Source organism: Lolium perenne, chromosome 2, assembly GCF_019359855.2.
Source record: "Lolium perenne isolate Kyuss_39 chromosome 2, Kyuss_2.0, whole genome shotgun sequence".
NCBI lineage: Eukaryota > Viridiplantae > Streptophyta > Magnoliopsida > Poales > Poaceae > Lolium > Lolium perenne.
Window position 1 is genome coordinate 262,568,399 of NC_067245.2, and position 23,510 is coordinate 262,591,908.

The 23,510-nt window shown below is 47.1% G+C and overlaps 2 protein-coding genes across 2 annotated transcripts; one reads left to right on the forward strand and one right to left on the reverse strand.

The window, feature by feature from the left end:
- Positions 1-206: 206 nt before the first annotated feature.
- On the forward strand, positions 207-1,504 carry LOC127335806 (uncharacterized). The gene has a single exon (XM_051362541.2). The coding sequence runs from the start codon at positions 317-319 to the stop codon at positions 1,391-1,393; it is 1,077 nt and encodes a 358-aa protein (XP_051218501.1). The 5' UTR covers positions 207-316; the 3' UTR covers positions 1,394-1,504.
- Positions 1,505-15,674: 14,170 nt separating this feature from the next.
- LOC127335807 (stellacyanin) lies at positions 15,675-17,696 on the reverse strand. Its single transcript, XM_051362542.2, has 3 exons — positions 17,187-17,696; positions 16,618-16,843; positions 15,675-15,937 (listed from the first exon to the last, which is right to left on the reverse strand). The coding sequence occupies exons 1-3, from the start codon at positions 17,353-17,355 to the stop codon at positions 15,760-15,762; spliced, it is 573 nt and encodes a 190-aa protein (XP_051218502.1). The 5' UTR covers positions 17,356-17,696; the 3' UTR covers positions 15,675-15,759.
- Between the last annotated feature and the right edge of the window lie 5,814 nt (positions 17,697-23,510).

Sequence of the window (23,510 nt, forward strand, 5' to 3'; positions counted from 1 at the left end):
TGGGAGCACGCGTGGCGTGCACTGTATATCTGCCCTGCATCGACCGATTAGTCCGGAGGGCTGGAGAAGGACTCTGTGTAAGAAGGTTCATTTGCTCTGTAATATTGCCAAGGTGATTTGATCACGTGCTCACGGCTCACCATCAGTTAAGTTTTATGCACACGATTGTCAGCACTGCTATATATAAGGTCGCCCCAGCCCTGGCCACCTCCATTGCATAGCCACCCAGTACCAGTACAAGAACTGAGAGCAGAGCACGGCAAGAACAGTGAGCCAGGCGCGCGCGAGAAGATTCCGTGAGGGAAGCTAGGCAGCAATGGCGCTCGTGCCTCTCCTCCTCTCGCTCCTCCTCGTCTCCTGCGCCGCGCAGTCACCTGCATCGTCGCCGTCGGCGTCGAAGGCTGCTCCTGTCAGCGCCTCCACGCCGCAGGCATCCGCCGCAGCGCCCACCACGGCCAAGTCGGCGCCGCAGGCCTCGGCCGCCTCGCCGTCACAGGTCTCCGCCGCGCCACCGACAACGGCTGCCGCCTCGGCGCCACAGGTGTCTGCCGCACCGCCAACCACCACTGCCGCCTCGGCGCCGCAGGTGTCTGCCGCGTCGCCGACAACCTCTGCCGCCCCGGCGCCAAAGGTGTCTGCCCCGTCGCCAACCACCGCAGTGTCGGCGCCACAGGTGTCTGCCGCACCACCGACAACCGTGCCGTCCGCCGCAGCGCCGTCGCTAGTGTCCGCCGCCGCGCCAACCGTGGCCGCATCTGCTCCGCAGGCTGCCACGGCGGCTCCACCGACAACGGCTGCCTCTCCACAGTTGGCTGCCACGTCATCTCCGCCAACAAGCGCTGCCTCACCTTCACTAGCTGCCACGTCACCTGCCACCTTATCGGCTCCCGTCTCCGCACCCCCTCTCGCAGCGACCGCAGCCTCTCCGGCGACAGCCCCCACCGTCGCGGCGCCGACTACGGCCACATTGCCCCCAGCGGCCTCACCAATGGCCATGCCACCGGCAACCGCGCCTACCGCATCGGCTCCGTCTCCCCTGTTCATGGTCCCGGTCGCGTCGCCGGCGACGGCCCCGGCACTGGCTCCGAGCGTCGATGCCCCGACCCCGTCGCCCACGTTGGCACCAGAGCTCGCGCCCATCATGGCACCAGAGCTGGCTCCCATCATGGCACCAGAGCTGGCTCCCATCATGGCACCAGAGCTGGCTCCCATCATGGCACCCGAGCTCTCGCCCATCATGGCCCCAGAGCTCTCGCCGCTCGGCTCCGCGAGCCCCTCGTTGTCGCCAGCGTTCGCGCCCATGGCGGAGGAAGACTCGGCGGCGGCGAGCGGGCGCGCCGGCGTCGCCGCGCTCGTGGCGCTGGCGGCCGCAGGGCTCGCGGTCTTGTTTTAAGCAGAGGTGTTTTACTTCCGTGTTGTTGTTATTACTGTTTACGCGAGCGTGTTATCCTTGGTGTACGGCACATTGGTTATTTATTCCTTCTTATACATATCATATTGGTTATGGATCGGCCGCTACTTTTGAGTTTTGCCGAGGAATTACGGTGATTTTACTCGTGCGGTCTGAAATGCGGATGAAGATTCAGAAGCTTGAATACTGTTGCAACGTGTGAAAATTCGTAACGCATGATAGGTTCTGCACCAGGAGCACTTCAGCTGAAAATTGCATCAAATGAAAATCACGGGACACTTGAGGTGGACTTCAACTGCGCAGCACCGACAAAGGTTAAAGAGGAACATGATAGGTGGCGTTTTTCTTTGTACGGCCACTCATACTTCGCCTTGAGAATCATTTACTTTTTCTATGATAGAATCAAACAAATATTGATTCGTATAAATTCCTTTAAAGTTGCAGTGGACATGCAGGCTACGGTTTTTCCCGTTCCTATATTTTTCCTATCTACCCCCTTCCAATGTAAAACAAATTACAGCTACAAAAACAACCGAACAAAACTAGAGTTTAGAAACAAAGTACCACCACACAACCACACCTAGAAGAGCGTTTCAGCTGTCTCACAACATAGCTATTTCTGTGAGCAGTGTTGGTTGATCTGTCAGGTTCGACAGTTATTTTCAGTTAACAGAGAAAAGTCAAAACTTAACGTTAAAGGGATGGGCCCACTGGACCAACGTCCAGGGCTTGATCTGTACGTGACTTGTTCTCGTATGTAACAAACGCACTCGATCGGGTGCCAAAACCAACTCGATGGTTTTGGTCCCTGTTGTATGTTGTGCCATATAAAGGGGGAGTGCGGCGAGATCGATACCCAAGTTAACGATCTAAACATCTGCTTCCCCCACATCCCAAAACTCTACCGATCTAGAGTGGCCGAAGCAACGGGAAGGCGGAACCTCGCCGTCTTGTGCCAGGGCGGTGCGGTGGCGCCGGAGGGGATCAGGAGGATCTCCCGATCGTCATCGACCACAAGTTCGTCATCAACACCGCCACACCAAGCCTGCCTCACGCAGGCGTCGATGGGATCGTCAGTGCCCAGTAATGCAACACATCTACTCTCTCTGTTTATGATCATTAGGTGTTCTAGTGTCTGCTTTTGCGATCTTGTTCTACTCATGCTTTTTAGACCTAACAATGGTATCAGATGCCTTGTGTTGCTAGCACTAGAACCCTAGTTGTGATTAAGATCATGTTTTAGGCAATTATGTTACCCAGATCGGTTAAATTTGTATCGAATTAGAACCATCTGCAAGCAATTATGAACCCTAAATATGGATTTTGGCTCATTTTGGAGGATGAGAACCTCACCTTACGCCGCCGGGTCGTTGCCTCTCCCTTTCGGGGCCCGCCGGAGCAGCGATAGCTCCGGCGAGGGCAAGGATCCCGCGCCGCCGCTCTCTCCCGACGGAGGAGCGCGGATGGACGCGCGGTAACGCGCGGAATGGCTGCCGGCCTCGCCGGTGAGCGCCCCCCTCGCAGACGGAAATGGCGCCAGTAGCCACGCTCGACGGAGGAGCGCGCCGGACATGGTCCGTCGCACGCTGCTCGGGGGAGCGCCGCCACCGCGCCGGCATGATGAAGGGCGCCTCGGCCGCCGGGCGTGGCCGCCTCGCGCGCCTCGGGCCGCCGGGCGTGGCCGTCTCGCGCGCCTCGGGCCGCCGGGCGTGGCCGCGTCGCGCGCCTCGCCGCGTGCCGGCCCCTCTCCGTCGTGTACGGGTGCGGCAGAAAAATCGGGGGAGGAGGGCGCCGCTCTCTCTCGCGGAAAAATCGGGGGAGGAGGAGGATTTTTTAGGGTTAGGGCTCCGGCTGCCCCTTTTTGATCCGGCCTTCAATGATCTGGACCGTCCAGTGGATCGGACGGCCGAGATCGAGGCGGAGCAGCAGCCGGGCTGGGGGTCCTTTTTGGGCTAAATCTGAGGATGGGCTTCGGCCCAGGTTGTCGGTAGTCCAGTAAGTTTTCTGGGCTGCCGATTTTCCCTGTTGTTTTCTGTATTTTTTAGTGCATTCTAAATTATTTTCCTTATGTTTATTGCACTATTATATACAGAAAAATCATTGCCTATAAAATATGATCAGAAAACATGCCATTTGTTCTGGACAGAAATGAACCAACGAGATTTTTTGTTTAGAGTATTTAGTATGTTTTAATGTTGAATTATCAAATTAAGCATCACATATGTTGTTCCTTAAATGATTTAAAGTTGATGTTTATTTTGAGAATGTCATGACTGCAAAAATAATTCTGACCAACGTTGTATTATTTCTGCAAGTCAACTCCCTAATGTTGTTCTAATTCGTGTCATTTCTGCCCAATGGTGTTTGACATAGAATAAGAAACTTATGGCATGTTTATTTTATATGCATGCAATTTTACTAATGAATGTCCATGTCAAATTTCAGCTTCCGCTGCGATGTGTTATGATGCTGTCGAGCAGTTGATCGGCAGCAACTTTCCTCGTTGGAAGAACTCCATTGAGCTATGTTTGGCTTTCAACAAGTTTGATTATGCCTTAAGGGAGGATAATCCCGTGGCGCCAGTTGCTGGTGCTACGGGGTATGATGAACTAAAGAAAACTTATGACTCCAAGATGGAGAAGTGGGACAAATCCAATCACGTTGCAATGCTCGTGATGAATTCTTCCATTTCACCTGAGATTATTGGGGCTCTCCCCAAGAAAGATACTGCTAAGGAATTTATGGAAGCCTTGGAGGAGCAATTCAAAGGCTCTGAAAAGGTTTATGCTCATGAGCTTTTTCACAAGCTACTTGGCAAGTATAAAAATGATGGTGATGTTAGGGGACACATACTGAGAATGATAAATGCTTCAAATAAACTGAAGCACCTAAAGTGTGAGCTCAGTGACAACCTCCTTATCATCATGATCTTGGAGTCCCTCCCTGAAGAGTTCGATCAGTTCAAGATCAACTACAATTCCATGAAGGAGAAGTGGACACTTGCTGAGATATCCCCTCGGATTGTCCAGGAAGAAGAACGAATGATAAGGCAGAACAAGGATCAGGCTTTTCATGTTGTCTCCCCAAAGAGAAAGCATGACGGGTCAGGCCCTTCAAAGTCGCCAAAGAAAACCTTCAAGAAGGAAAAGGAAAAAGATAATGGACAGTCTTCAGCGCCTACTGATAATGTGTGTTTCTTTTGTAAGAAGGAAGGCCATTACAGGAAGGACTGTCATGAATACCTCAAGTGGATGATGAAGAAAGGTACAAATAAAATCACTTTTGTTGATGAAATGTTATATACTGATTTCTCTTGTACATCATGGTGGATTGATTCAGGTGCAACTGCTCACGTTGCTAATTCTATGCAGGGATTAAATTTGATCCAAACCATAACAAGCGGGGCAAGATGACTTAGAGTTGCAAATGGAGTTGAAGTTGATGTTAAAGCTGTTGGGTCACTCACCTTGGAGCTCCACACCGGCTTTCACCTTCATTTAAATAATGTTCTTTATGTACCTACTTTAAGTAGGAATTTGATTTCAGTTTCTTGTCTCGATGATAACATGTTTGAGTGCAAGTTTGGTAACAAACAATTTGTTTTAAATTATTGTAATAATGATGTTGGCCACGGTGTCAGACGAGGCAAACTATATATGTTATCTATGAATGATTATGTTTTGCATGTGAGTAATGTTTCGAATGTTGAGAAGAAATGGAAGGGTACTAGTACTTCTTCGAAATTGTGGCACTGTCGTTTGGGCCACATTTCGAGGGGGAGAATGGAAAGACTTATTAAAAATGATGTACTCCTCCCATTAGACTTCTCCGATGCGGACAAATGTGTTGGTTGCATCAAAGGTAAATATGCAAAAACAATTAAGAAAGGAGCGGTAAGAGCCATGAGTGTCCTCGAACTCATACATACTGACATATGCGGACCTCTTAATGTTAAGTCTATAGATGGTTTTGATTCGTTCATCACCTTCACAGACGACTTTTCCCGTTATGGGTACATTTACCCTATACGTGATCGATCGGAAGCTTTGGACAAATTTAAAGTGTTCAAAGCCGAAGTTGAGAACCAACTGAATGCAAAAAATTAAAGTTGTACGATCTGATCGCGGGGGAGAGTATTACGGTAGGCACGCTCCTTATGGGCAAATTCCAGGACCTTTTGCTAAGTTCCTAGCTGAGAATGGAATTGTTGCCCATTATTCAATGCCTGGTGAACCTCAACAAAATGGTGTGGCTGAGCGCCGCAATCGCACGCTTTTGGATATGGTGCGTAGCATGCTCAGTCATGCAAGTTTGCCGGTAAGCCTATGGATGGAGGCATTGAAGACGGCTGCACATATTTTAAATCTTGCTCCCACTAAGTCAGCACCGAACACACCTCACGAGATGTGGACGGGAAAGAAACCGAGCTTGAACTATTTACGTGTGTGGGGCTATCCTGCTGAAGCTAGAATTTTCAATCCACAACTTAAGAAGTTAGACCCAAAAACGGTTAGTTGTTTCTTCGTCGGATACCCGCACAGGGGAAAGGGATATCGTTTCTATTGCCCAGGTCATACCACTAAGTATGTGGAGACCCGGCAAGCGGTATTTTTTGAGGATAATGAAGTTAATGAAATAAGGAAGATCGATCTTGAGGAAAAGCGGGTGTGTGCTCCATCCCCGATTATCCAAAAGGTCGCTCTACCAATGCAGAGGAGAATCACTTCTAATGTTGAGACTGAACCTCACAGTTCTGGTCCTCAACCTGATGGTGATCCTGAAACTAAGGCTACCGCAAATCCAGCCGGGGAAGAAAATCACCAGTCGGATAATGAAGAAGATCCTCATAATAATAATGCCCCTCCACCACCATCGCCTGTGAGAAGATCACATCGAGAAAGAAGAAAAGCCATCTCAGATGATTATATCACCTACATGAGTGAGGATGTAGATGATATAGGAAAGGTGGAGGATCCAACCTCATACAAGGAGGCCATTAAGAGTTTGAATTCGTCTAAGTGGCAAATCGCCATGGAAGACGAGTTGAAATCTATGAGCTCAAATGATGTTTGGGACCTAGTAGAAGTTCCTAATGACGCCAAAAGAGTAGGCTGCAAATGGATCTACAAAACTAAGTACGACCCCAAAGGGAACATCGAAAGGTTCAAAGCTAGACTTGTGGCAAAAGGTTTCACACAGAGAGAAGGAATCGATTATAATGAGACTTTCTCTCCTGTGTCATCTAAAGATTCTTTTAGGATCGTCATGGCTCTGATAGCTCATTTCGACCTAGAATTGCATCAAATGGACTTTAAGACGGCATTTCTAAATGGCGACCTTGATGAAGACGTGTACATGACTCAGCCGGAGGGTTTTGTTGTGGAAGGAAAGGAATATTTAGCATGTCGTCTGAAGAAATCCATCTATGGCTTGAAGCAAGCTTCAAGACAGTGGTACCTCAAGTTCGATAAGATTATTAGAACTTTTGGTTTTACTGAAAATGTTAAGGACAACTGCATTTATGTTAAGTTTAAGGGCAGTACGTTCACAATATTAGTCATGTATGTGGATGACATATTATTGGCCTGCAGTGATAAGGATATGCTGCACGAGACCAAGAATTTTCTGTCTTCCAATTTTGATATGAAAGATCTCGGTGAAGCTTCATATGTCCTCGGCATTGAGATTCATCGAGATAGGTCTAAAGGTGTGTTGGGACTATCACAAAAGGCATACTTTGAGCGAGTACTAAAGAAATTCAATATGCATAAGTGCTCTGGTTCACCTGCCCCAGTAGTCAAGGGCGATAAGTTTGGGACATTTCAATGTCCGAGGAACCAAATTGAAACTGATCAGATGAAGTCGGTTCCTTATGCTTCAGTGCATCATGTATGCACAAGTTTGTACACGCCCTGATTTGGCTTTTATAACCGGGATGCTTGGCAGATTCCAATCAAATCCAGGACTAGACCACTGGAAGGCCGCAAAGAAAGTCTTGCGTTATATGCAAGAGACAAAAGGGTACATGCTTACGTACGAGGAAGGTCTGATAACCTACAAGTTGTTGGTTATTCAGATTCTGATCATGCCGGTTGTGTGGATAGTAAGAAATCCACGTCAGGTTATGTATTCACACTTGCCGGAGGAGCTATATCGTGGAAAAGCTCCAAACAAACTATAGTTGCTTCATCTACGATGCAAGCAGAGTTTATAGCATGTTACGAGGCCACTGGGCAGGCTGTATGGCTAAAGAATTTCATTCCCGGACTTAAAGTGGTCGACAGCATTTCAAAACCACTTCTATTGTACTGCGATAATGAACCCGCAGTTTTCTATGCGAATAACAACAAGTCAAGTGATGCTGCCAAACACATTGACATTAAGTATCATGTTGTGATGCATAGGATCCAGGATCAAACAACTAAGGTTAAGCATATAAGTACGACTCGTATGCTTGCGGATCCGCTAACGAAAGGCTTACCACCCAGAATTTTTCGTGAGCATGTTGCCGGCATGGGATTACTGGAAGCCTTATGATTCTGGAATAAAGGGACCATAATAAGAACCACTCCCAATAAGTATTATGTTATCCATTTCAAGATAGGCTGGTATGCCATAAGTGTTGAGGTTCAATAGCATTTCATTGGTTGTTGTAACACCTCACTTTGGTTTATTATTCCTATGGAGAATGGGCAAATGATGTTAAACCTAACGATCAAGGGGGAGAATGTTGGTTGATCTGTCGAGTTCGACGGTCATTTTTCGATTAACGAGAAAAGTCAAAACTTAACGTTAAAGGGATGGGTCCACTGGACCAACGTCCAGGGCTTGATCTGTACGTGACTTGTTCTCGTATGTAACAAACGCACCCTGATCGGGGGTGCCAAAACCAACTCGATGGTTTTGGTCCCCTGTTGCGTTGTGCCATATAAAGGGGGGGAGTCTGGCAGAGATCGATACCCAAGTTAACGATCTAAACATCTGCTTCCCCCACATCCCAAAACTCTACCGATCTAGAGTGGCCAGAAGCAACGGGAAGACTGGAACCTCGCCGTGCTGTGCCAGGGCAGTGCAGGTGGCGCCCGGAGGGGATCAGGAGGATCTCCCGATCGTCATCGACCACAAGTTCGTCATCAACACCGCCACACCAAGCCTGCCTCACGCAGGCGTCGATGGGATCGTCAGTGCCCAGTAATGCAACACATCTACTCTCTCTGTTTATGATCATTAGGTGTTCTAGTGTCTGCTTTTGCGATCTTGTGCTACTCATGATTTTTAGACCTAACAAGCAGAGCTTTAAGAGAAGCGGCACAAAAGCCATAAGCAAATATGCAGGATTTTTACGACAACATCAACTCATAGCGAGCCTCCTGTTGATGGTATCCCAGCGGTGTTACCTCCAAGAGATTTCATGTGCCACCTTAGCCAATTTACTAGACCATGTTGTAGTGGCTTTGCGGAGAACGCCTATGTGAAGTTTCGCCCATGTATTGACAAAATGACAAGTAAAAATTATAATATCAGTAGGATCCTTATGTCGAATTCTTTTGAAATGTGATTTTCTTCTCGTTTTCCATAGAGCCTTACAAATTACGGCAACAACGTCTATCATCACCGCCTTCCCTTCTAAACCAGTAAAGGTGACAAAGCATTGCTGATACAAACTATCAAAAGAAACATACATGTTATTTAAATTTAATGAGACACCAGCTACATTCCAAATATTTGTAGCAACGGGACAAATAAAGAAGAGGTGTTCTTGCGATTCATAAGTGTCACAAAATTCACACAGTTATGACCTTTCCAACCTCTCTTTTTTAGAATATTATCTCTAGTAAGATTCTTTTTTACAACTAACCAACAAAAGACGTTAACCTGTAAAGGAATTTTCAGCTCCCACAACATATCATAGGGGAAACAGACTCTTTTTGCTGAAAGATAAAGCATACAGAAATTTAGATTTCGTAAATAGCATTCATTTATTAGATTATCTCTAGTAAGATTCTATTTTTTACAACTAACCAATAAAAGACTTTACCCCGTAAAGGAATTTTCAGCTTCCAGAATGTATCATAGGGGAAAACGAACTTTTCATGCTATAAGATAAACATAAAGTGATTTAACCGGGAATTCTCCAGATTCCGTTAATACCCAACTTTGTCATGTTCATCCGACGGTTGAACCTGACTACACATGTCAACTAGATCATTCTACATTCAGTTAGTTTCCTCTGGCAGAAATCTTCTAAATTTGATGCAATCTAGGCGAGTTAATAGCACTAGGGGCCACACAACTTGTCCCACATGTACAAATAAGTCATAGAAGTTGTGAAGTGTACAAACCAGTCACATAACTTTACTCTCATGTGCACGCGAGGTCACAAAACGGTATGCTGCCCGATTCATGAAAAAAACCGGACACGTGCGTTGCACGTGAGACGGGGAGGAACTGTTTTATTGCACTTCACCCCCTGCTGCAGTTATTCTAGGACTGGAATATCCAGCATATTTAGTTTTGACAGCAAAAAAGCAAGTTTTTTAGAACATTTATGTCCAGAATTTTGACAGCACTTTTTTCCAAATTTTTAACATAATCTATTGACAAAAATTCAACATCATGTTTTCCCTCAAAAAAAAATCAACATCATATTTGACACCAAAATAGCATCAATACTTGTCACAGCCAGTGTACATAATATAATTGTATTCGTGGTCTATTATAACATCAAAAGGGAGCAGTATTAAGATATTTCCATCACAATTAAACTGCCATACACAGATAACTTAAACTGCTTTTGCTCCTCTAGTGAAACTGCCATATTTTGGCTAAACGTAAGAGAGTACACCGCAGGGAATTTATGACATATAGGAGCATGCCCCAACCAGCAATCCTCCAAAAATCTGGTTTTCATATTATCCCCTAGTATTCTCTTACAACAACTACAAAAGAGGTCCTTAACAGAGATTAGACCAGAGACCAGAAATGAGAATGTGTAGGTTTATGAACACATTGAGTAAAAGTAACCTTTTTGAGATATTTGGCACTAATCAGATCTGTCAAATACCCTCTTCATTCTCTAAACGCTAAAGCCATTTACAAAGCAAACCAATATTTTTAAACTCTGCATTAGTTACACCCAAATCTCCCAAATCTTTAGGCAGACACATATCAGTGGCGGAGCCAGGAGTATGAAGTTGAGATGTCAATTTTAAATTTGTGATGTCAAATACATGTATTTATATATATTTTGTATTCTCTGATATAATTTTTACGCTATATATGAAGTTTTTGCCAAAATGTTGTGTAGTCAATTGACTACACAGCAATCCCGTGGCTCCGCCGGTGACATCAACCCATCAAACCAGGTGGTATTTCTCCACACCGTGTTTCTATTGTCACAACATTCTACCTAAAACGCCACATCTTTTGAGCACACCTTTAGGCATTCTAAACTTAGAAAGCATGTAATTAGGAACATTACTTATAGCCGATTCAGTAATAATCATTGGAATAAAACCCACCCTTCCATCAAGCCATTTTCTTCTCAATCTAATTATCCTCATTATCCTTCTAATCACTAGTATTATCCAACTTTTTTAAAACATGCATAGGTACCCCTAAGTATTTGAGGAGAAAATTCACAATTTGCAAGTAAATACATGAGCATAAATATCAATTTTATCTACAACTTTACCAAATAAATAAAACTCCCTTTTATTAAAATTAATCTTTAAACCAGTCAATTGTTCGAAAATACATAAAATATGTTTTAAATTTCTAGCACTATCAACATCATCTTCAAACATAAGAATCGTATCGTCCACATATTGGATGATGCCTAGTTCATCGTGTAGCAGATCAGCAACTAAACCTATAATTAAACCATATCTTGAGTCTTATTATTTTATTAAAACGACAAGAATATCGGCACAACTATATCAAAAAGAAGGGGCGAAAAGGGATCTCTTATCTAATTATCTAAGCCACTTCGTAGTTTGAAAATATTTTACCTAACACATCATCAACCATAATGCATACTTTAGCATCGTGAACCACTTAGTCCACGGAATAAAGTCATAAGGAAACCCTTTCATCTCTAAAACTAAAAACATAAATCTTCAGTTGATTTTATCTTGGGATTTTTCGACATCAACCTTAAACAATACGCTTGTTTTTCTTTGTTTCATGCATGTAATGAATAGTTTCATGAAGTAGAACAACAAAATCTAAAATATAGCATCCTTTGATAGCGGAAATGCACTTTTGATCTTGGGTGCATATGCTCCTACTACCGGAAAAATATTTTAAAATATCAAATAAAATGCGAATAAAAATTCACGCGTATATTCTACGTGTTGGGTCTCGCAGCAGAAAACAAAAAATTCTAACTATACGCAAACCCTAATACGCCCAAGATCTATCCCTGTAGTAATGCAGGAACGGATGTGATATCGGAAACGTACCCTCATAGACCGATAGCGGTTAACGTCCGCTAGAATATGAACAATGTAGTCAAATAGGCGACTCCGACCTCAGGGTCGTGAAGAAGGCCTCTCCTCGATGTCAAGTACCGCAAGTGCGGCAACTCGTAGTTTCACACACATATGGTGCTCAACGACGCTCTTGGCTCCGTTCCAGTGAAGTTGTGGAAGTAGATCTTCTGGATCTGAATCCTGACAGTGCTCCCGCGTATCGGGTGGAGTTGTTCCCGCCCTGCGCAATTCTTCGGGGAACCGCGCAGAGTCGGAAACGAGAGAGAGAAAAAAATACCCTAATTTATTGTATATTTAATTGACCCCAATTGAATTCTATATATACGAGGCAAGGGGGTACTATGTTTCATAAGAGGGCAAGGTGAGACTAAAAAAGAAGGCAAACCGGAGGGAGATGGGCCGGCCGGCCGAGCCAAGCTGTAGCGCGGAGCGCGTGGCCTGCCCGGGTGGGCCGGCCCACTTGGCCGGGTAGGTCCCATTTAATTAAAATAAAATAGGGATGCCCATTTAATTAAAAAAATCATATTTTTATTTAGTTAAATATATTTCAATATATTTATTCATCCAATCAAATATTAAACATATCCTTAATTACCAATTAGTTTGAGACATCTTCCGAACTATTCCGAACATCTTTCGAGCTTCACCGAAATCCTATTCTGGGTATACCTCTCAACTCCAATGAATCCAAAACTATCTGTAGTTTAGTTGAACTCTTAAGTGTGTTACCCTATGATTCGGGAATAACGTAGCTATGGACGGCAAATACGTCACCGACCATATGATCACTAGGGAGCTATGGAGAACCATTGCGATCACTATGAAACCATGAAGATATGATCGTCGTTTGACCCTATACAAATAGTCTTACTCCTTTGTTCATTCAATACTTGCACTTGTCTGAGACATGATCATCGGTATCTCAATACCTGGTTCGATATTGTTACCGACAAGGCTATTTCACTCGTTTACATGCGATTATATCCCCATGACCTAGTCATTAGCCGCGTAGCTTTCATGGATATAATCTCACCGAGTGCTCCCTTATAAAGCATATTCCCGTCACACGGACGGAACAAATCCCTCTCTTGATAATGTAGGCCTCAACCATTCCATCGGTATACCTAGCTGAACTTTTATGACCACCCTATCACGGTGTGGCGGTTGAAACATCTAAGCCAACCTCACAAGATGGTGATTAATACGATCTCATGGTCTAAGGATTAAGTTACTATGCATTCGTTATAAACATCGTAACATTGAACTCCTTACGGTACGATCGTGTTACAATACTTATGCTGCGGGGTATGTCCACCATATCATTCATCTAATGATATGATCTCATTGTCAATGACGTGTGTCCATGATTGAAAAAACCTCGACCAACTATCGACCTCAATGAACCAGTCATGCACTTGCATGCTAACTAGGGACAATTGGTTGTTTACAGTACCACATATGTATTAGTGGTTTCCTCATAATACAGTTATAGCATTACACAAAACTAATTATGAATATTTGGACATATAATATATCTAGTCTTATTGGTTTCTAGAGCACTATCTACAACACTATGTGGGCATGCAAAGTTTCATGGAAAACCGACATTTTTTGTGTCCTATGTAATAAAAAAAGATAAGAAAATATCTTGTGGAGACCCTACTTTTAGCATCAACTTTTGTTATTTTTACACATGACAAAAAACATATTAATTTTTCGTGAAATGATTGTGCGAGAAACACATAGAACATTAAAAAGTACAGTATTTGCGATATTTTCTGTCGGTATTTTTTGAGATTTTGTAATATGTCTAAAATTCATTTCAAAAAACAAAGAGCATATGCTTCCGAGTGTCAAAACACGATGTCTCTTTTATAGGCACCACTTTGGTTGGCTTTTACATGGTGAGGAGCCGATGCCGCTTTTGGTTGCAGGTAGATGAGTACTGGTTGCATAGGAGGAGGGAACTGCCATCTATCCTTGGCAGCATGACCAACTTTCTTTAGCGTTGAGCATTACTTAGAGCCGATCTAGTAAGAATCATTGGAATTCATTTAAAAACAAAGAGTATATGCTCTAGGGTGCCAAAACACCATGTTCCTTTGATAGGTGCCGCTTTGGCACGCTTTTACGTGGTAATGTGTTTGGCTTCCCGCAGCTGATGCCGCTTTGGTTGCAGGTAGATGAGTATTTCTTGCATGCGGCCGAGGAGGGAGCTGCCACCTCTCCTTGACGCACAGTTTGCATGACAGGGAGCTTCGAGTCCTAGACCTCGAGGGGTTTGGGCGGACGATGCGGCTCTGATGGCTGTGATACACCTGGACGTACACTGGCATACCATGTATTGGGACGTACCACCCTTGTAACAACATGTACATGGCCCTTTTCCATGCCTTGACTGAGATCACACTTGGAGACAGGGTAAGGTGCCTATTTTTGGCATGACTAGTGGATAGGGTGGTGCGCGGTGCCACCAGTTCCCGAACCTCTACACCATCGCCACTCGGAAGAAGATATCGGTGCAAAAGGAGCTTCACTAGCAAAACTAGATCAGGTCCCTAGCGCGCATATCGAGCATGGAGAAATTGCATAAGTTCATTGCGTTGTGAACCATCGTACATGGGGTGGTACCACAGCCACACTCGGACTTGATTCGATGGAGATGGACGGAATCAGGCATATACACGACACTTTCTACATACCGCTACCAGTTCATGAGATCTTGTGCTCCTTTCCAATTGGCAAATTTCTAGAAGGGCTATGCCGAGACCAAATGCAGGTACTTTTGCGTGGCTGGCACTGCACAACAAGGCAATCACGGCCGACATCTAGCGCTTCGGGGATGGCCACCTGATCTGCAAGTTGTGTCGTATCGACCATTAGACGGTGCAGCACCTCAACCTTGACCGCCATTTCTTGACCGTTGTTAGGGAACATATCTTCATTTGGAATGGAACCTTGGACATCCCACCGCCTCCAAACCGAGAACTATTGTAGTTCGACTGCCCGTTCCTAAAAACAATGAATTGGAGAGATCAGAGGACAAAGAGTGCAGGAAAACAGTTCCTGTAACTGATGTGCCATTTTTTTCCCTGAACATCTGAACACAAAAAATGGTGCCAATGTGGTGTCACGGCGAGTTAGTTGGGTGATTGCACGGTAGATCGGGCAGGGGAAGGACAGTAGCGGTGCCAATAAAACCCGTGATTCGCGAGGCAGGACAGATCTCCGGGGATGGACCGGTGTACGCGCGAGCTGCGATCATTTGGGGAGCTGGTCCCGGCGCAGGCGCATGCGGCCGATGTCGAGGCCCGCTGGTGCGATCGCCCCGTGTGCATCTCGGCGTCTTGCAGCTCCGGTGTCGGTGGCCAGCTCCGGTAGAAGAAGATATATACCCTGTGCGATGCGAGGCCGAGGCCCGAGGGACTTCACTCTACCGCAGCTTACCGCCGGCGAGCGCCTGCTCTGTAGAATTTTCGTTTCTAGCTGAGCGGCTGAGCGCCCACTGCTCTGAAAGCGATACACCAACTGCTGCCCTGGTCCGTGCTATACACGAGCCAACCCAACAGTACGTACGTCCAAGTTCGACGCGTGTGCATGTGGGCAAGTCGCAATAAACAATACGACACGATCGCACAACCTTGTTCTGCTCAACTGTAGCCAGGTTTTGGCCACCCACCCTAGCAACATTGTTTCAATTTGCCTCCGTACGTTGGCTACCCCGATCGACCCATTCGCTCGTACTCCAACGGGTAAAAAACAGCACGATGGAAGAAGAAGAAGAAGAATCACCACTTGAAAAGTAGACACAAAACTCGGCATGCCTCGACCACGATCGGCTGTTTTACAGAACCTTCATATCAACAGAGCTACAGCCACGCACAGCCACAACGTCGCGGCCAGCACGGTCCCTGTACCAAGCAGCCGGTGCGAGCCGCCGAGGTCGAGCCTGGGGATGCCCGCGTCGCCGTAGTCGGTGCCGGCGCCCGCAGGTCCGAGGGCGGCGCCCGGGATCGCCTGCGGGGCGCCGGCATAGTTGCCAAGTTTCCGGGACGGCGGGGTCGAGGTACGGAAACGGGGAACGGGGAACGGCGGGTTGCAAAAACAGGAAACGAGTTGGGTATACATCTTCAAAACGATCGGTTCGATAGCCGGGACGCGAACCGGACGATTCGGGGACGGTGACCCCGGGACGATGCATTGGATCGAGCCGGATTTTATTTCTCGAGGTTGAATCAAGGCAGATGGACCGTGTATAGCCCAGAGCCAGAGTAAAATATGGCCCATGTATGACAATCCCTAAGCCTGCCACTGCCAGTTCTTCCTCTTCAGATGTGTGCGGAGTTCCGCCGCCGCACGCTCATTTCTTTCTTGCTCGCACTTGCATCAATGAGTCTTCTGCATCAATCCCTCTCCTTATCTCCAGCGCACAACCTACAGCATGGGAACCGCCCAAGCTCAGGTCGCCGTTGTGAGCGCGCTCGTGGCCTACCGTCGCTCACCACATCGCCTCCGACCTCAACCTTCCGCCCGCCTCCGACCTCAACCTTGCGCGGACGACGAACCTTGCGCGGACGACGAACCTAGCATACGGGGACGCGTTTCGGCCACCGAATCGTGCCGTCCCCCACATCGTTTCCGAATCCGAATCCGGGACGACGAATCCGAGTCAGGGGACGGGGCATCGTTCCCCGTTTCCGGCTACTATGGGCGCCGGCGGGGACTGCGGCCGTGGAGCCGCCGGTGACGTGCACGTGCAGCTTCATGCCGCCGAGGCAGTGCGTCTGGTGGGCGCAAATGAAGTACCGGTCGCCGCCGGACGTCAGGGCCACCGTCGTGTTGCCGTCGCTCCGGGAGAGCAGCGCGTTGGCGGCGCTGCAGTTGCTGAACCCCGCCGCGTCCACCTCGTCCAGGGTGTGGTACTTGGAGTACGTGAACACTGCAGATCGCAAAGCACGCGCGCGTGGACAGGACAGTTAAAATCTGAGCAAACGATGTAGTAACTCTGTATGAAAGACTGACAGTTTAATCATGCCAATTTAAAAGAGGGGCACGCAGCTACGGGCAGCGTATATATACAGCGATTGCTGCCAATCGTGTCGTCCTTGGGTTAAGAAACAGATGATGCCAGAAATCAAATTATGAAAAGACAAAGCTGTATGTCTGTCTCGACTGTGTGTACAGGATTTCTGATCGGACGGCAGGGAAAGACTCCAATCTTAAGCTGCAAGCCATTTGCTTTCATAAGCCAGGCAGAGGATGATACCCTGATTCAGACATACCTAGAACGTCGCCGACGTTGAACGTCTTGCCGTCCGCCCACGACGGGAGGTCCGCGCTGATGTCCCAGCCGGCGCTGTTCCCGACGGTGTACGACGCCGCCCGCGCCTCCCAAACGACGTCGTGGGCGAGCAGGACGCAGAGCGTCAGAGCAAAACCAACTCCGGCCATGGCGTTCAATATGCTGATCGAGGGATAGGAAACTCAGGTCTGCATGTCGCAGGCCTGCATATATACGAGCTAACTGCTTCTTGTTGGGGATGTTGGGGATTGGGTAACCTAATCTTCCAGGTGCGTCGCCGGAAGCCGTGTTATGCTGTGCAAGACGCCCGGGGAAGGTGTTGCAATCCAGCGAGCGGCAACTGAGATCGAAAAAGGTTGTAAATTGGAAGGTGCAACGGTCTTCTCCCGTTTCGTTTGCTGTGATTTGAATATGTGTTCCCGGGCCAGGAATGCAGGTGTTTGGTGAGGTTTGGTGATGCAACTTTTCCTCTGTGTTGGTACTAGCTAGGTATCGGCGGTTAAGCTGTTTGCGCTGCTACTACAGATTCGTGCTGGGGGCGTTGAGTCTTTCAACTTCCAAGTCCCCTTGCTCGACCAGGCAAATCGATTTTCTGCATTTCAACTCTTTCTTTATAGACTGTAGCAATATTTTGCTTGTGTTTTTTTTTCTCGAGAGTACGACGAATGCGTACTTGAATTTTATAGAAGGCAGAAATATGTACAAGAAATTGGAGCCCAAAGGCAGACCAAAGGGCGCCCAACACTCCAAAAACTCCAAAAACAAAGAGAAAGACTACTCTCTCCTAGCTTGGACTCCAACTCCTGCTCTACTGTCGACCCTCCAAGCCATCCTCGGCATCCTGAACTCCTCAACAATGTCGTCAGCAATCTGCTTGGGCGTGCGGCTTCGATGCGAGTGTTGAAAGGCTTCCGCATTCCTATTCTTCCAGAAGGGGTAGCCCACCGTCCAAATGAGGCCATCGAACCACCTCCTATCTCGTCTATTGCATCTCATTCTTTCTGGTGACCACCAAGCCTCAATTGTATCCTCACTGCTAGGGGTCCTCAAATTGATCTGCAGTGCTCGGCCGCATCTGAATAAAACCTAGCTTGCCACTACACACTGGACTAGAAGGTGCTCCGCGGTATCCTCCTCTTGCAGGCAGGCAAAACACCCTGCATATTGTGCTTGCAGGCCATGTCTGAATCTCCTATCCGAGGTCCAAATCCCTGTTGAACCGTCAACCACATGAAAAGTTTACTCTTGGGTGTCTCTTTGGCATGCCAGATGGCACAATCAAGCTGGAACCTCACACTGCCCTGTACCAGCATCTCATTAGTTGATTTGGCAGTATATTTCTGCGAGCCGGACCATGGCCAGGAGAACGCATCAGGTACCGCAGCATCCCTCTGCACACCCTGTACTGCCACCCACAACGCTAGGCATTCCCTTGTCCCCCCCGAGTTGCTAGGCTGCCATTGATGTCGCCGACCCAGCAGTTCTTAAACATGGCCTCGGCGACAGTTCTAGAGTTCTTGATGCGGGTCTTGACATGTAGGGTGATCCCAGGGGCATAGTTAGTCGCCGCTCTTCCATGAATCCAATGGTCTCGCCAGAAGAGCGTGTTTTGTTCGTTGCCAACAACAATATGCACCAAGCTGTCAAAAGCCTCCCTCGCCTCCATGTCCTTAGCCATAGGCAGGCCTTGCCAGGCTCTCATATCATCAGTTCTACGTAGCCACTCCCACCGAATTCGAAGGGCCAAACCTTGCAAGCGTAGGTTCTTCACCCCAAGTCCACCAAAGGCGTACGGTTTACATATCTGGTTCCATGCCACTAGACACTAACCTCCATTAGATCGTTCCTTCCCAGCCAAGAAGAAGCCACGTAAGGACTTGTTGATTTCCTCTATTAACCAGACCGGAGCCTCCGCGATGATAAACTGGTGCACTACTATCGCTGACATGAAAGATTTCACCAGGATAAGCTGACCTGGTTTCGCGATCATGCCCCTTTGACATGCCAGTATAATCCTCACTACCGCATCGAGCACCGGCTGCCATTGTGCCTTGGTAAGTGGCGACAGTGAGAGCCGCAGCCCCAGATACTTGATGGGAAAATTGGAGATTGGACAACATAGCAGCTTCTGAACCACCGCCCTATCCATAGGTCTGTAGTTGACCACCAGAACCAAGGCAACCCCAAAAACCACCAAGAGCTCTCTGACAGCGACAAGATTGACAATTGCCGGCTTCATGAAGATCACGACATCATTCACATAAATAGAGATGTGTTTGTAGCTGGGTGCAATTGCCGAAAGTAGATAGAACACCCGCCTCCACTGCCTTACAGAAAAGTAGGGTAACAACTTCCATCGCTAAAACGAGCAGCTGCGGCGACAGGGGATCTCCATGTCGCAGTCCTCTTGCATGTTTGATCCTCCTCCCAGGCACGCCATTGACAGAGATACGGGTGCTGGCCGTGCGAAGGGATATAGCAATCCAGCGAATCCAAATCTCGGGGAAACCAAACTTTTGGAGGATTTCAAGAAGAAACGCCCAGGAAAGAGAATCAAAAGCTCTCGAGATATTGAGTTTTAGCAGCACACCTGATTCTTTTCTGCTATGGATTTTCCGCGCCATCTATCGCACGAGGCGGAAGTTGTCGTGTAGCATCCGTCCTTTAATGAATGTTGATTGATTATTTCTCACTTGGTACTCCATTTTAGGTCGCAAGTGGTTTGCCATCAACTTGGTGAAGAGCTTGGCGAAGCTATGGACTAGGCTGATAGGTCTAAAATCTCCCACTTCCATTGCATCTGCTTTCTTGGGAATGAGGGTAATAAGCGCACGGCTTAGCATGTGAAAAGTACGCCCGTCTCCGACAAACAACTTTAAAAGGGCCGCCAGGATCTCCTGTTTGATACAGGGCCAAGCTCTCTGATAGAACGCGCCGACGAACCCATCCAGCCAAGACGCACGGTCCAACGATCCGACGGTAGCTCTCTGATCACCCCCCCCCCCCCCAATCTCCTGCTCCTATCTCCCCCAGATCAATAGAATGCTCCCTGTTCTGAATTCTTCCAATCAGGTCATGTAACGTGTCATAGAACATCTCTTCCTTCTTTGCCTGGTCAGTGACAAGCGCGTCACGATGCAAAATGGGAGGGATATAATTTTTTGTGCGCTGCCCGTTCGCCACCGCATGGATGAGACGTGAGCTTGCATCACCATCTGTGCGCCACTTCATCCTAGAACGCAGACGCGCCATGGTTCGCTCGAGAGAAGATAGACACGGGATAGTATGCTTCAGAGTTTTCCGTAGCCAAGATTCTCCAGGGGACAGGGCGCGGTTCTCCTGGGCAGCGTCGAAATGATGCACCAACACGTTGGCCATCACAATCTGAAGCTTAATGTTGCCCACCCGCTTCGCTCCCCAGGCTTGAAGATGCGATGCCATGTTCCTAAAGCAGGCGTCAAGTCTCAGGAAAGGGTCGATCAGATTCTCATTACAGCGCCAACCTTCCTTCATCGCCTTGTCAAAACCCTCCAGTTTCAGCCAAAAAACTTCAAACTTGAAGCGAGCCAAAAAAAACTTCAAACTTGAAGCGGTTGGCTAGTCTATTACTCGCGCTCATCGCCAAATGCAAAGGTGAATGATCTAGATGAAGAGAGCACTTGGAGCAGCGTGTCCAGGTAATGCAGCTCCCAATCAACTGAGTCCGGAACGTGGTCGATCTTGGACATGGTAGGAGTCTGGCGCTCATTGCTCCACGTAAACCTGCCTGCGGTCGTGCATGTACACCTCTCTAAGTTCATACTCCTCAACCAAACTTCTGAATCTGCTCAGATTCGTCGTGTGCAGGTTCCCGTTACTCTTCTCTGATGCTCGCAGAATCATATTAAAGTCTCCCAGCATGAGCCACGCGCCTGGACAGAGGGCTCGACGTTGCGACAATTCTTCCAGAAACAAGATTTTCTCCGCCGTGGTATGAGGCCCATACACCACCGTGATCCACCAAATGATCCTATCCCTCGTATACACTTCTCCAGTAATGGAATAGGATTCACGTACAATGTTGCTGGCATTCAGCACCGTGGAGTTCCAAGCGAGCAGGATCCTACCACGAGTTTCCTCCGTAGGCAAGTAGTCAAACTCGTCAAAAGACGGTCCCAGTGGTTCACTATAAATCTGTCAATTACAGCCAGTTTAGTCTCCTGTAGACATACCAGATTGACCCTTAGCATGTCTAGCAATTCTCTAACTGAATCTCTCCTAGCTGGGTCATTCAAGCCACGAGGATTACAACACAAAATTTCCGGCGCTATATCCATGGAAACAGCTACAAGAAACTCCTAACCACAGCGCTGTCAGACACAGACAGCAACCTCCATTGTCTCTTGCCGTAGCAAGTCGCCCCCTAGCCGGCATTGTCTTCCCGAAGATGGAGGCCAACACCTGGAGGTGAGGCTCCCGAACCGGGAAGTCAAAGAACTGGTGAAACTCAGAGAGGGCATTCTCGACTGACAGATCCGCAAGTGTGATTCCAAGCGCTTTAAGCAGCACAGTCTCTGCAGCCGAGGGCTTCTTCAGTTGCTTACTTGAGGTCGCCACCAGGGTTGCAAATCTGACGCTCCGCCTAGGATTAAAAGGTTCGGCTTCCGGCCTCAGGGAGGAAGCTTGCACTTCTTGGAGAAGCGGCGGCGCCAGAGCCTTCAGGATCCTAGTGCAAAAACTCTTCATCCTCCCAAGGGCGATCACCTCCGCATCAGACATGGACGAATGCGAGGCTCTGGCGGGACGCACCAGCTTTCGAACCCAGCATCTGCAAACCCAACATCTGGCCAAATAGCGATTTGCTTGTGTTCATCAGGCAACAACTGCAAACCCAGCATCTACGAACCCGTATGATGGGCCAAATAGTGATTTGCTTGTGTTCATCAGGCAACAACTGCAAACCCAACATCTGGCGCATCCAGATGCAAAACCGGTGCTGCGGGGATATACTGCCTGCCGACCAACGTGCACGATATCAAAGGAAAATTAAACGAGAAGCTTCCGCTTTGGAACTTTCAGTCCAGTGAAGTTCAGTTTCCGCACAATCCGGACTGTATGATAGTTATGAAATATAGCTGAGGGTGCATTTCACTCTATCATGTGGCAAATATTTGCAGAAGCTCACTTCTTGTACTTTCGGTGTGACAACATATACAAAAGCTTAAGTACTAAGCTAGGTGAACACATCGAATGGAAAGCATAGCACAATGTAATAAGCTTCCGCTTTAAAGCAAGATAAATACATGGAACTAAAAAACTCGTCATGACAGCTGACATTAACCTTTCACACATTCATCCACAAAAACAAGAGTACTAATCATAAAATTTAAGATAAAAGATAATTTCACATCCACAAAACTAACAGCTCACACAACCATTCACAGCTTGTCGTGCCAAAATTCACATGAAATCTACGAAATAGCAGGTGGTAAGCATCTGCAAGAGAATCACTTCCTACCAGCATGAAAATATAAAGAAGATTAGCGGAGGATGAGAGAACCCCTCCCAAACTAAATTCTTCTGAACTTGAAGTTGTGGGTCGAGGATATTGCAGCATTGTGTTGAAAGTGAAAAAAAGGTAGTCAGGATCATGGATTTTCTGACTTTAATTAGGATGAATGTATACTACTAGATTAAGCTTTCAATATAAATTGAGTGACATGTATCAAGTTGTCCAACAGACAACAAGACAACAGTACGGTTATGCCAACACATATTGTTCAGGTGTCATATACTCATATGTTAAATGGCATACATGTAGTACGTATAATCCATTGACCACTAGACTTCGTGCAACTTAACTCCAACTATATAATCAAGAAGTGGGAAACTTGTTGGAAACATTGTCCTGGAAAAACAATATTCAATTTTACTTCAATTATGCCAAAATTAGGGCAATCACTGTTAGAGATGTATAAATGTCTTTTTTTGTATATCCCTAATGTATGAGGGGTTCCTGCATATTATCACACATGTATGTGTATTGGCCTTTAGTCATAGTTGATCATTCCTAACATGGTATCAGATCCCAGCTAGGATCTCTCTCACACTCTGCAAATCTGTGCACTTCTCCACCGTCATCGTTGAGTTTGCTGCAGGCATGTGCTTCTCCCTCTCCATGCCCGAGCTACCGAGCTCTGCTTTCCTCTTATCGATTTTCTCGAGCGCCGCTCCACTTGCAAAGACATGGGCTCTCGATTCTCTATTGCTTTGGCAAGTTTGAGCTTACCATCCATGCCTCGAATCCCAACTGTCCCCACCCCGA